The 14,970-nt window shown below is 43.1% G+C and overlaps 1 protein-coding gene across 1 annotated transcript; it reads right to left on the bottom strand.

The window, feature by feature from the left end:
• Positions 1 to 1,162: 1,162 nt before the first annotated feature.
• On the bottom strand, positions 1,163 to 6,251 carry DRG1 (developmentally regulated GTP binding protein 1). The gene is made up of 9 exons (XM_063351406.1): positions 6,078 to 6,251; positions 5,780 to 5,903; positions 4,935 to 5,110; positions 4,456 to 4,525; positions 3,717 to 3,886; positions 2,867 to 2,997; positions 2,487 to 2,654; positions 1,759 to 1,881; positions 1,163 to 1,277 (listed from the first exon to the last, which is right to left on the bottom strand). Exons 1-9 carry the CDS (start codon positions 6,117 to 6,119, stop codon positions 1,178 to 1,180), a joined length of 1,104 nt encoding a protein of 367 aa, XP_063207476.1. The 5' UTR covers positions 6,120 to 6,251; the 3' UTR covers positions 1,163 to 1,177.
• Positions 6,252 to 14,970: the final 8,719 nt, after the last annotated feature.

Here is a 14,970-nt window from a genome sequence, read left to right on the forward strand (position 1 = left end):
CCAGACTAACTGTACTCTCAGCTGATAATGTGACAGCAGTAGCCTTCTTAATTAAAAGTTGGTTGTGGACAGCTACGGGTAAGGAACGAAAGTGCGTTGTACTAGAAGAACTCATAAAACTAACCAGCTCTAAAGGGTGAATGAGGTTCCCTGCTTATAGCTTTGACTCTGCCCCTTACAGTGAAGGCTGATCACCCCAGCACGGCTGCAGCAGTTCACCTCCCTTACACAGGAATCTACTAAGCTTAGAAAAACTGAGGGGAAAATGCTTAGAGTAGAATTGAGGCTTGAATGCTTTCTCACCAGGCCGAATAGCAACCTCTGCTCCAAGGGCTTAGTGCTGGAATGGGCATCTGAAATCACTGTAACGCTTGTTTTATGAATAACGAGAGGGAGCATTTTTAACACATCTAAGTAAATGCCCTTACATCCCCTTTGTAGGACAGCAAATGCTAGAGGCTAACAAGTTTGGTAAGCTTTTTGTTTGTGTTAGAGCTCTAACTTTATTAATTTCTATTAAAAAGCAATAGAACCACTGCTTTCTGGAGCAGCCTGCTTCTCTTGTGCAACTTGACTTCTCTAAACTTAGCAGGAAATTCTTTGAAGAATACTTAAAAGCTTGGAGTCGCTAACACAGTAGAACCCACGCATCTAGTTTACTTCCCCTTATATAAACAACTGAAAAAGGGACTGCTCGTGAGCAGAACCTACCATCTTTTCCACAAGTGCAGGACTATTAATAGCCTTGAAGTATTCAAACAAGAACATTTCAGATTAAGGCAGACAGAGCTAGAACGCTGTGTCCTCTAGCCCTGCTTCCTAAGATACAGTTCTTCAGCCTCTGCTTTTCATGTTTTATTCTCATTGAGAACAAAATAATTACTGATGTGTGAACTTTTTTCTAATTTGGAAAGACACATACATGCAGCAGAAAATCATCCTGGGCATCAAAGCCTCCTTGTAAGATTTTTGCCCTTGTGAAAGTCACTTGACATGAGTTTCTCATCTGTAAGTTCTGCCAGAATCGGACGCTGCAGTAGAAGTTGGCCAGAAACATCAGTTTTACCATAAAAACCCAATACCCACTTCCTACAGATTTGACGGAAAGGGCTTGTTCTTTGCCACTTACAACGAATGACAAATTTCAGGCACAGTGGCAAACTGTGTGAGAACAACTTTATTTCTTCACAATCTGAATAACATCCTCATCTTCAAGAGTATGATCTTTACCAACTTTTTGAGGGTTGTGTTTAACGGATGAACCCCAGACCAGTGCACTGAAAGGAGAAGAAAAATCAAATTTCAAAGGCTTACAAGTATAATACGCAAACAGCAGAACAGCAGCTATTTCTGTCACAAAGCTAATACAGAAAGCAATGCTTAAGAGCTATTTTTGTTCTCCTGCAAGTACCTGGATGAGTGGCCTCTGTGAACTGGAGTACAAGCAGATCAAAACAAAGTATGATGTAATCCAAAATACTTGTGCATACAGGACAAAGGCCTGTAATGCTGCATCTAGCACTACTTCCAAATACAAAGAAAAATATTTTCACCATAGAGGATATTTATCAAGGAAAGAGCATGGGAACATCAAATATAGTAATGTAAGTATTAGGTTGAATTGTCACAGCAAGACCTATTCCACCCAACATCAAAAAACTCTGTTCTCCCTTCTAGTTTACAAGAGAATGAAAGAATATACCAGGAAGCAGATTACTTTCTATTCTCTATAAATTATTCTATTAGAGTAATACTTACTATTTAAAGTCTTTAATGAGATTTTTGTGGATCTTCATGCAAAAATCCTCAACTGTGGTCTTGCAGTAAGGTAGTACCACAGGAGAGGTGTAGTCAGGGAGCTGCCCTTTAGGTTTGGTGTAGCTGTAACGCAGATGGAACAGTCAGTCAATACCAAAACCTCGTCTCTTTCAACCCATCATGAAATTTCATAGGTCATTCACACTGTCATGCCTGGTGCTTGTGCCAAGTTCCACTATTTCAGTGGTGACAACAGATACTCTGTAAATTGTTTGGTGTCCTTAAGCTGAAAACGCATCTGGGTAGCCAATGGCTGCAGCAGGTTCTCCCTTGTAACTGGAAAGGTTTATCACTACTGAGCTTTCTGTAGCTGCTTAGAAGAAGATGAAACAGGAATAGTTGATGGAAAAGAATGTCTACAGTATTATGGTTCTGACTTGCGATTTTCTTTTTCTGTGAGAAAGTCAACATATATTAGGAAAAAAACTGACAAAGTCAGTTTTGTCAGACAGCCAAATACCTAGACATACTAAATCCCTTTTTACAATAGATTTTATATTGTTCTAAGAAGAGAGATACAACTCTAAAGGACTACAATTACTGTATTATGAGTATTAGTAGATTCATTCATAAATTCATCCAAAGAAATCTATTAGTAGTATGAAGTAAACCCATAATAATTTACAGTAAAAATATCTGCAAGGCTAGATGAAGAACCTGGGACTCACATTCGTACTAGCTTCAAGTAGTCCCAAATTTTCTCCAGCAGATCATCAAAGTTCCAGCGATGATGAGCAGATATTGGTACACAGTGGGGTACTTTGTAAATAATGTCTAGTTCTTCAATGGAAATCTGGTCAATTTTATTTAGGACGTAAATGCATGGGATGTAAACCCTGCAAAGAGAAGGCAATACCATTACAGCAGCCTAGCTGCAATACACTGCTACCTTTGAAAAAGCTTCATTTTTCACAAGGAGAGTAAGGTGCTAAACAGCACTTGTTGATACCACATTGCTATCTTAGCTTCTGTGGGAAGCAAACCTGAGAGGATTCTTCTCTTTGGAATATAAATTGCAAGTATGCCAAACCCAGGGTCCCAACAGTACCTGTTCCCTTCAACAACATCAATTAGGTCATCAGCAGTGGCGTCGCTGCGCAGCGTGACATCAGCATTGTGAATTTTATATTCTGCTAAAATGCTCTTCACTGTTTCAGTATCCAGCTCACTCTGAGGACACTAAACATAGACATGGTATTAACAAATGAGTTTACAGTCAAATCAAGTATTAATCATTTACCCATTACTAAAAATAACAGCTGCCTTGTTAAATTATTGGACCTGACTATGATTTTACCATAGTTAGCCTCAGGAGAGGGAAAAAAAGATTTAAATTATGACAGCTTCATTTCTATTAATGCCCCACTGATAGCTGCAATTAGACATTTCAGAAGTAATGTTTCCTGTCAATCTGGGAGCAGTTGCAATACAAACCCACGTACCAACTAGTTCAGTGCCCAGATGGTGTGTTAGGTCCCTAGATTCCAGAGCAGAGTTCTGATTTTTGGTATCTCTGGCTATTTCTATGTTCTTAAAGATTCAGCAGTAAATGGAAAACGAGGAGTAGTCCAGGTTGCAAGGCCTGGAACTCTGAGCTCTCTTCTCCAGAAGACTGCCGTAGTCACCAAGGGAGAGGCAGTTTTTTTACACTGTCCTTTGGACCTTGGAACTTGTAATTGTTGGAAAGTATCCAAGCCTCTGATTTGGGGGTGAGGAAGTGGTCAGGCTCCTAGGACAGGTATGGATGGCCTCCAAGGAAAGTAACTGACTACAGTACAGCAGTTCAGCTTCTGAAGAAGTCATAGCACAGGAATGGTCCCAGGCATACCATTAACTGCAAATACCTCCTTCTTCAAGCAATTTTTTTTTGTCTTGGTTACAGAAAACTTCCAACTTACTGTGGCTGTAAGGTTAATGCCTCCTTTATCCTTTTTCTTAAAACCGATATTGGGGCGCTTACTATTCAGACGAATTCCAAATCCCTCCAGTTCATTCTCGATGATTTTCTTGTGACCAAGGGGTTTCAGCACATCCAGAACAATAAGAATGAGATTGCAGGTTCGAGCAACTAAGAATCAGAAAAAGAAAGTAATCTCTCAAAAAAGTATGCTCACTCAACTGGAGACAAAACACCACAAAATATGGCTCAGTGGACTAGTGACAATATTAAACCCCTGAAGGCCAGTATATTGCTTATTCTTAAATTCCAGTATAAGACTGAAGTTTGCAGTGCTGGCCAAGCATCACTGATAGACAGATCCTTACACGTTATAAGAATCACAGAGGCTGGAAAAATCTTCTTTCCTATCTACATTCAGACTCCGGAATGATGACAATAAGCTAGGTAAAGAAATGAAGGCATCAGCCTTCTTTAATATGGGATAACATCTGCCTTCAAAATTGGTAATATACTTTCAGTGCAGTGTCAACGCAGAGCACGAACTCAGCAAATGCATAAAGCCAGAACTGAAAACAGAACAAAATGAAAACGGCTGCTGCTTCACAGCAGGCAGCTCAATTCCAGAATACAATTCAGCTTTTTAAAGACATCAGTAATGGTAATTCAACCCTTCATTCTCATAAGCTGTACTAACTGAATCAGTGATAGGATGCTGCCTCCAGCTCTAATACACTCACCTGCAATGACCTGCCGTCCTCTGCCTTTACCATCCTTGGCACCTTCAATAATTCCTGGGAGATCAAGTAGCTATTTGTTCAGAGGAAGGAAAGTAACTCATGAGAAAAATATTTTTCTTCATGGAGAAAATAAATATTACTTTTACTTTTCTCCAAAACCAGCTGACTCTACTGCAAATCTGAACAGAATACATCAGAACTGTTTCACCTTTGATTCATATATTGTATTATCCATGTGCCCTATTGGTATAACGGAACAGATCATCTCATAGAGAATATCAGAACTACCACAACAACTTCCCAGAGAAAACTGAAAAGCAGGGTAAAAAATGTTTCCTCATGGAAACATTTGCAATGCATTCTCAAGCATTTCTACATGTCACTTCTAACGTGGTAATATCAGGCTAGACCATTCAGCTGTAACACCATTACATCCATAAATATACCATCTTATCCTCATAGACACAAAAAGATCTCACCTGTATCTTTGCTCCTTTGTATCTAATGACTCCAGGCACAGTAGTCAGCGTGGTGAATTCATATGCTGCCACTTCAGAGTATACACCAGCAAGATTACTTAGAAGGGTAGATTTCCCCACTGATGGAAAACCCACAAACCCAATTCGGGCATCACCTGTCTTTGCAACGTCAAAGCCTGCAAATAAGGAGCAAAAATATTTGTTTAAAGGTGGCCATTTTCTATCTTCTAAGGTTCTGGACAGCAGTCCCACTATTAGTTTTAACACTGCCTGAATGAAAGCCAGGTAAGCTTCCCTAAAAGGAGGATGAGAGTATGAAACAGAGTTCACAATCTATATTGCCTTGCGCCACTTTGTATAACGCTCCATGGCATACCTGTCAATAAAGTGTAGGCTGCAAGGCTTCCCAGTGGGCTATACTTGCCTTGGGTGTAGGTGGAACATTCCCTTTAAGCACTACAGCTTACACAATTCACATCTTTATAGATAAAAACAGGTGCCTGCTGCAAGATGCTTCTTCATGTAAAACCCCTAAGACTTCTGCAAATATAAAATTATATTAGCCAACACACAGAAGTCCCTTCATTTACGATTCAACCAGGGCTTTACCCCAAAGCCCGAGGAAGGGCCACAAACCACGGCCGAGGTCCTGTACGAGAAAGGACAAGAGGGAGAGAAGGCGGCTGCCCTGATTTATTCAGCAGACAGTCTGACACGATTCAAGCAGACAAGAGCCACCCTCGTTAGACTGATTTCCATCCCACGCCCCGCACTTCAGCAGGGAGGAGCGGCCACGTCTGCAGAGACCGCTGCGGCGGCCGGAGCCTTCCCGCAGAACAACGCACCTTCCCCGGGGCCGCCGCCGCCGCCTCCCTTGGGGGTGATGAGCTCCCGGCGCAGCTTGGCCAAGCGGGCCTTCAGCAGCCCCAGGTGGTGAGCCGTGGCCTTGTTCTTCTGCGTCCGGGCCATCTGCAAGAGCACGGAACCGAGGACTCACCGCCGGGAGAGGCTCTACCGGGCCGCAACACCCCCCGGCTCCCGCCCGGCGCCTCACGACCCCAACGGCACCGACAGGGCCCTGTCACCCCCTGACGGAGCGGCACCGCGGCCCAGCCCCGACCGGGGAGAAGGCCGACGCGTTACCTCAGCCTCGATCTCCGCGATTTTAGCCAGAGTGCCGCTCATCTTGGTGGCAAGTCCTGGTCCCGATGTCGATGTCGGTCCCTGTCTCGGCCCCGGTCCCGGTTGCGGCCCCGGCCGTCACCCACCGCAGCAGCAACCCGCCTCAGGCCCGGTCCAGCAGCGCGCAGGCGCACGGCGGCCTCTCGCGAGAGCGAGGCCAACGCTCGCGAGAAGCAGAGGGCGCGCGCCTCAGCGGCAGGCGGGAAAGGGTCTGCGGCGCGCGCTGCCGGAGGCTTCGCAGCGCCCCCTGGGGGATCACCACTGCCACTGGTGCCCTCGCGCCGCCTCACGGCAGCGGGCGCCGGTGTGAGGGGAAAGGCACGGCGGGCTGCGGCGCCGCGAACGGGGAGAGGGAGAGGGAAAAGGAGAGGGAGAGGGAAAAGGAAAGGGAAAGGGAAAGGGAGAAGGAGAGAGAGAAGGAGAGAGTGTGTGTACGAGAGGGCGAGGCTGAGGCGGCTGCGGGGGTGTAGGAACCGGCGTGAGGCGGGGGTGCGAGAGGGCTGATGAGAGGCTGGGGGGTCAGGGTGGAGAATAGCGGCCGTTGTGAGGCTGAGGTGCTCGTTTCTGAGGGGGGCACCGTCGTCTGTGAGGGAAGCCCTGGCGTGGTGGCGCTTGGAGGGAGCGTGGCAGCCGGCATGAGTCTGGGGTTTTGTGAGAGCAAAGGTGTGAGAGGCTGTGGCGATGGGAGGGAAAATGTCTGTGTGGTGAGGCAGGGCGGCCCGCAGGTGGGTGAGCCGGGCTGCCCGCCCAGCCGCGGCACTCGCCGCCCCTGAGGAGAGGCGGCCTCTGCCGTTCCCGGTGGTTAAACTGGACCTGTCGCTGCAACATATTCGGAGATCTGCCTCCGTCCTGTCTTCCGTGCAGTCCGCTTGCAGTACTGCTCATCACCAGGTGTGTAGGTGTGCATATGTGTTCCGCAGCCCGGCTGAATCGGATAGAGCTGCTACACTGCTCGTAGGAGAGCCTTCTTTAGCTGGGTGCTTTATAAAACCAGGGCTTCCATCCTGAGGCTTTCTCCCGGCTCCCTTCAGCTGAGCCCAGGCCATACCACTTTGCCCCAGGGACTTGTGTAACTGTCCATTGAATGCAGGCTAATTAAATAGATAAAGGATTTTTTTTTAAATGACCCCTTCAAACTTTAAAGAGCCAAGTGTCTCCAGCTTTTGACAGTATCACAAGAAGCCAAACAGTTGGATTTGGAATAAAAGGTATTTTTATGATGTAAGGAAATGCATTTTTATTAAGTTTTCAGGATTTTAGAGTCTCCAAGTTTGTTTCCCTGTCATATTTTGTCTGAATTGGAATCGTTTATAGAAACCTTTTTCTCCATATTCAGTAACCTTATCAGAAAGGCTTTTCTGTCTCAATTACGAAGTCCGGTTTTATATGACATATCTAAAAGTAAAACTTAACATGTTTTTTAAACAAAAATATACTCTCCTGGGCCCATAGGGCAGTAGTGTTTCTAATTATGCTTGCAGAACCACCTGCCACATCTTCAGACAGAAGAGCATTGTAGGATTGACAAAATTTAATAATTTTGATACTAGAATTGTTATGGACCATTAAGTCCTCTTTAACTTACAGGAAAAAGAAAAAGGAGAGTGCTAGTGCAGTGGAAACCACACTGCTATTTGTTATCTCTTTCTGCCTCTGCATATCCCCTTCATGTCTCATCTTAATCAAAAAAGCAGCCTTTAATGTCATAAACTCTTTATAGTGGGAACTGTCACTAATATAGGCTTGTACAGAACTTACTAAAATAGAATCTCAAATAATAAAATGGGATTACTATTCCTGGTAATGTTAGCTCAGCTAAGCTAGGGTAAATATAAATGCACCTACCACTGTATATTTGTTCATGGTTTTCTAATTATTCCTTGTGCGCAATATCTGTTTTCAACGTAGGACATAGCAGATTTTGTCCTGGTATAAATTTGTTCTTACTTACTTCAGATGGAATCAGACTTGTTTATGCCTCAGCTGAATTCGGCTATAGAATCAGTCCACATTTGCAGACTACTAGTTACAGGAAAAACACTGAGAAAAAAGTGAATTCTGAATGGTCAATGAGGGTTTAAGACCACCTCTGCTTTTGCAGTAGGTGATGGCTAACTTCAGAAGTTGTTGCTAGTAATAGCTGTTCTTACAAACTGACTCCAAATCCCATGAACTGAGTCTAACTAAAAATTATTTTTCCAAGTGTGGGCTGAGTGAACAAAGATGTCAATAAAATATGTGGTATGAAAATTGAGTTACTGGGTGGTTTTTGTTTTCCGGGTTTAGGTATTCATAGTTTTCTTAACGCACAACTGCTCTGGAAACTTTTTTTTTTTTTTCCAGAAAATTACTCAAGCAAAGATCCTATAAGGAATTTAGGCACCTAAAAAATTCTTTCAGTGTTGAGTATTGTCCTTAATGACCTGAAGGGAGTAAGAGTTTAATTAATAAAGATAATTTGTCTGATTATTCTTTTCCTAGCCAAATAAACACTTCCTAATTGTTTAGAATATTTAAAGCACCCTCTTTTCAGAAAGGCTTTGCTCAATAGAGATTGGTTCCAGGTTGTGAATAGGGAGTCATTATTTTTATTTACTGTGATGACTCTTGTGAATTTTTGAATAGAAAGGTGGTTTATGTTATCTGGCGCTTGGAGAACAGGGTGGTTATGACCATGGGAAGTTAGTTGTGACAACTGGAAAAGTGACTGAAAGGTGTGTAATTGGGAATGGCTAAATTATGTCCTCTGAGGACAGCAGTCAACACTAGAAAATGGAGATCAAATGATCACAGTTTATTAAAAAAAAAAAAAAAAAGTCAGTCAGAGAAGGCAAGAATGAAGGAAAATATTTATAGAAAATTTGGTATAATGGCAGAAGAGGAAAAAGTCCCCAGTGGAACTTGAGAGAAAATGAAAGGATATGCAAGAGACTGAGATTGACTCAAAGGTTAATTGATCTTTACAGTGGGTGCTGATGGAAGATGGAGTATGTGAATTGCCTTTTTTTTTTTTTTAAATACATATTTGTGTGTTTTTTAAATTGAAATAATTCCATTTAGGAAACCTAGGTGAAGTGCAAGAAGGGGTATATTTCCAAAGGCTGTATATTGCACAACAGTTGCAGAGTCAATCTCTCAGGTGGCCAACTGCCTACTATGTAAGACAACGCCAAATAAAGATTCAAAAATGGAGTAAAAAAGCCCAAATGGTCAAGTAGTCATATGAATTACTAACTGATAAACTGAAAGCAATATACTACAGGGTATTTAGAAAATCCAGGAAGACTGCACCTGAAATAAAGGCTGTCTCATCAAACAATTAAGAAACATGACACAGTATGGAATCAGTGATGGGGAAAAAACAGGAGTTTGTGTTTCATCAAGCTACAATGACAGGAATGTGACTGAAAGGGCATATACCTCATTAGCAAGATCTGAATGATGGAGGACTGTAACAAATACAGGTTTCAGAAATTCATATTCTACACACTCCAGTCCTGCTGACTCATTGATTTTGAGCCAGTCATTTCCTTTACTTGTGCCTCAGTTTTATTTTTGCACAACAGGAATGTGCAGTTGCTGCAGAATGATTGAAACTTTCATGTTTCCACAGCACTGCCCTGCGAGTATGGTAACTGCAGATCACTTCAACAGGAGAGCTGAGTAGTTAATACACTTAGTGTGTTTTCTGTCAAACTACCAATTTCAAATATTCTGAAATTCTTTATGAGACAGCTATTACTTTAGCTTGAATTAGTGTCTTACTTACATGAGGTGCAAACTAAGTATGTTGAGAAGAGGCTTGCAATTCTTTTGGATAACCATGTGAAATTTATCATTGTAAAATACATGGTAAAAACTGTGAGTATGAAATTAATCATGATAACTTCTGTAGTATATGCTTCATTAAAATCACGTAAAGACCCTTCTTAAAAATAAGCAGTGCACGCTTGCTTATTTAGGTTTTGGGGTTTTTTTAATTTTCCACCTTTTTATTCTAACAAATAACTTCAATGGCTTGCAGATACCAAGTCTATTCACAGTACACTGAAAAGGTCATCTTAGCTCAAGAGCCACTCTGACAGTACAGCACTTGTGGTTTTGGTAATTCAGTTTCTGACAGAAGCTGTAGAATGTACTGGCAAACAGCAGCACTAATGCTATGTGTGTGTTTGCAGACTTGCCAGGGACTACATTTCTAGCTTAGCGGTGGGGATTTCTGCAGGATTTAAAAAGTGGGAGGAAGGTGACAGGGAGGAAATTACATCATGATTGCAGGTGAAACAAGGCTCATATCCTCTTAGAAATTATCACCAGCCCAGTGAAAAATAATCTGTATCATTAAACCTCGACCTGAGTACTTAGGATTTTAAGAATTGTGTAACCAACCCGCCAGAGTTTCCTCATGAAAAAAGGGTAACTGCAGGTTAAGGCATATAGAGAATCTGTTCATTTTAAGGTGATTTTTCTGTTATTTTTTTATTTTGCAGTTTTTTACAATTTTGCAAGTTTACCTTTTCTTTTTCCCCATGAATCGTACTTTAATTTGAGAACTGGCTGCTAATTAACACTATTATTGTACTTCAGGGAAGAGCTGCTCATGCTGAAGAGGGGACAAACCTTTTTAAGGTGGTTGTAATGAACTAAGGGCCAGCCTCATACCCGTTTGGAGGAAAGAGATTTTTGAAAGCCCACTATCAAAAGGTAAGATTTTTGAGATCCATAGTACTGAGTCTTCAATGGAACCATAATACTCATTGCCTGAGGTGAAGTGTCTCTGTAAGTTGATGCAATTCACATCTTGATTGGCTCTTGAGGCAATAGAAACAAAGTTGTGTTCTTTTGAATGTTGTTAGAAATACAGATGTATCCATTCTTAGTTGTCTTCCTGGAATAACTTTTTTATGCCAGTTTACTTGGTCTTTATGAATAAGTTGTCCTTCCCAGGACAGCACAGTAGTTTAGCTATTAATCTGTAAATACCAAATGTTCACTACTTGCATTGCATGTTTAGGATTGTATTGTAATGTATGTTTTACATGAGAAAGTTGTCTGTCGAGTTTGCTTAGCTAGGCATGGATGCCTAATTCATGGGAAGTCGATTAGATGGAATCCTAGGTTCTATTCCCATTTTGGCCAGATCCTTAATGCGGCAATCTTGTTTTGAATGGCTGAGGTTGCTTTGGTTCCAGGCAGTCTAGAATAAGTTAAACTGGGCAGAGTGAAGAAATGGGGGGAACAAAAGGGAGATTAAGTATCAAAGGTTGGCTTCCAAGACTGTGTTAGATTAGTTTAACAACAAAAAGTTCTGTAGTTTAGCATCAGTTCCCCAGACTTTGTCATGGGCTGCCGTGCAACAGATGGACCACAGAGCAAGTGAGTGCTGTGAGTAGAGTGATCAAAAAGAAGAAAAGCAAGCAGTGCAGTTTTCCCTCTTTAAAATAACTCTTTCTGCATGTATTTCATAGGATCATATGCTTCCCTATTAGCAGTTGCTGTCGTTTTTGTGGGAATGCTAGGTATTTTTAAACAAGAGAGCTTCTAGAGGAAAAAGCTGACAAATCACTAACCCATGTCTGGATTATAGAGGAAACTGTGCTATCTCCAAGTCTGAGAATACTTGCTGCTGGGTTAGCAGTCTCATGGGATGACTCCCAATAAAAAATTGAGCAAGCTTTAGAACCTAAATTTAAGTAATAATCAACCTAACAAGTAATGAATGCTGAATTAATTGCTTGTTAGATCGGTCGCAGTTAATTAAAATTCCAGTGAAAGCTCAGAAAAACTGACAGCTGATCACTGAAATTGCAAGTGTGCCATGAAATGCGCAATGTTATATATTTCTGTGGAACACAGAAAAAGGAAATGGTTCATATGACTGAATTAGCTGGCACAAGTACTATGCAGAAATGTCTCTGCTAATATTATAAACTATGTGAAATAGTGACTAACTAACCTTCTTAAAGAGTGTAATAATGGAGACTATTGTGAAAAATTTCAGTAACCTCAAGACCTGTACAGATGCATGATTTGAGAACGTTCAACAAATAGGTATGACTCAAGTATAATTAACATATACCCAAATATCTTGAAATAGATTCGACTGTATCACAGCTTTTGTTACCTCCTATCATTTGCAGACCAATTTAAGGTCTGCACTTCTGAGTAAGGCCGGTAGCAATTGATCTTCAGTGGAGTGAGCAATGTACAGTGCACAGTCCCAAATGGTACACACATGTTCGGAGCAAAAGAGGACTTTTAATACTATTGAAATACCAATCAAAGTGCTTCAGCAGGGACCAGACAGCTGCAAAACATTTAGGGACAGCTCAGGAATTCCCATGAGCAGAAGTGAGACAGGAAATAGTGAGAAGCTGAATAAAGTAGCTGAGGAAAATGCCTTTATTTTAAAGAGAGAGAATTCAAAAGAAGTTCAGTGGATCCCAGCGCAGAAGATGTCAGAGAAAATAGATTAGGAATCATCTGGAAAAGGGAGGAAATTCTGTATGCTAAAAATGTAAATTTTAAAATTCAAATTTAAAATTCTTTTTCACATCATCTGGAACTTTGTCTTCAAGACAGTAACTAGCTAGTTGTGATGATAAATGAGCTCAAAGGTAATCATACCTGTACATTTACATAGTTAAGTATGGGGAAATGACATTTAGTCATCACATTAAATTTGGGGAGCTTCATCTTCCAATTCTGTTTGTACTGATGAGCCAAATTTTGTCTCAGTGTGTCACAAACTGCTTACTTGCAAATAGAAGAAATTTGGCTACACTGTAACAAATGCTAGTTGAATGACTACTTCCATAGTCTCATACCCTGGGACAGGATAAGTTTAGGACCAGAGAAAGTTACAAGAAGTGGTCCTTTAAGTGTGCTGGTGAAGCTGTAAGGTGGAGGAGGCCAGCATAGTAAGGGTGGAAGTACTAAAAGGAGAGATCCAGCCTTTACCATGCCAGAGAGCAGAAGAGCTGAGGCAAACGGCTGTGTTGGTCTCCTTGCGATTGATTTCCTTGGGAGTGCAACGTGCTGGTGGTCATCTTTAACGAGCAACTTACCCATCAAGTACTCAGAATGTGAGCTCCCAGCATGCGGATCTGGATCTGGCGTCCTCATGGCAAGCGTGAGTGGGTCGCTTGCCATGAAACAGCCATGCTTTGGGGTGAATACTCAGCTTTTACCTAAAGAAGCAGGCAGGGTGTGTTGGATGGTGTCTTTTAAACAGGAGGGCTGGAAGCTGAAACCAGAACATTCCATGGCAACTGGAGAAAGTTCTGAGGAAAGTGCAGTGAGAGCGGCAGGACCCCCCCCCCTCCCCCCCGCGCCTAGAGGAGAGACAAAGAACAGGCAAGGAGGGAACTGAAATAGGAAGCAGGAACCGTGTCAGGAGGCTGGGGACTAAAAGAAACCAAATTAATAAACCACTGGGGGAAAGGCACACAACTGACCAAAGCCACTAGGAAAGATAAGCAGATTCCAGGTTCTTTGACTGTTCTGTGTATCTGTGTGTGTGTGTGTGTGTGTGTGCATGCATGCATGCAGGCTGGCTAATATGTTTAAATGTAATCGTTTTCCTCACTGCAGCAAGTACAACTCTTGTGTCTGTGGCACACAGACAGACTTACAGAATGTGAGCACTCTATTATCTATATAATATGGTGTATTTGAGCTGTGTTCGTCAGCATTGCTACCACTCAGACAACCTCAGATTTCTAAAAATATATCTTCATATCAGGGTGTGTGCATACATAAGCTACTGGTAATATTCTGCCTGGAGTGTAGACAAACAGTTCCTATCAAAAGCAGAAATCCAGTGTACAGGCTGAGGGCACTGTGTGGCCTTAAGTGTTAATGTAATATTGCATTTTGGAAGTTGGAAGCTCGGTGCGCTCGTTTGCACATCAGTACCCAGAGTGCTTTTTCAGTTCCACCACTATTTAATTCAAGAGCTGGGTTCGAGCTCTTGGAAGGCTCTGTAGTTTGTGATGCCCTCGCATGCACTAAGTTCAGTATTTTCCACAGAATAGTTTAAGTGACGATATCGGATCGTGAATGGGTCATCCAAGGATTCTTAGTTGGGCTTGATTTTACAAATGCAAAAAAAAAGTGCCCTTGGAATGCTTTAAAAAGTATTGTCTTTAACAAAACAAAGAACTCTGTTTTGGGGGAGAGGGGGGTAAGATTTCTTTAAAAGTAGAGAAGAAGTCTAAGCGACAGAAAACAAATTTCATCTGAAAATGAGTAATGATGATGATGTTGAAACAGAAGCTCTTCGTTGAGACCTTGAGCGCTCGGGGAGGATTCAGCACCAGGACAGTCCAAGCATCCCCGACGGCGAGTTACAGCGGTGCCGTCGGGAGCGCTTTGCCCGGGGCCTGGGGCAGGTTCCCGGCGGGGCAGCGGGAGCCCCGGGGAGCGCCAGGCTCGGCGGGGCAGCAGAGTTTCCCCAACATGGAGGCAGGAACTCGGGTTTTAGCTGTGCCTCCCGCAGCCCCCGGCCCGCGGGTACCGTTTCTCCCGCGGGGAGGGCATTTTTGCAGGGGAAGGATTCCCGCTGTCCCCCTTCCCTCCCCCACCCCGCCGGCGCCTGGCTCTTGTAGCCGGGCTGAGAGTTGATCCCAGTGCGGGGGGTGGGGGTGAGAATCACAATGAAAGACCGGGGGGAGGCCGCTCTGCTCTGCAGCCCCTGGCCCCTCCGGGATCGGCTCTCCTCAGGCGAGGCGAGGAGGTGGGGGCCGCTCTGCGCCTCTGCAGCTCCGGCAGGGTTTGCATTGGACGATTTGCGCCTAGGGGGGGTAGGGGGGGAGGTTGCCTGCAGCCCCCCCACCACCACCCCCCCCGCCCC

This window comes from Chroicocephalus ridibundus, chromosome 13, assembly GCF_963924245.1.
Source record: "Chroicocephalus ridibundus chromosome 13, bChrRid1.1, whole genome shotgun sequence".
NCBI classification, from domain to species: Eukaryota; Metazoa; Chordata; class Aves; order Charadriiformes; family Laridae; genus Chroicocephalus; species Chroicocephalus ridibundus.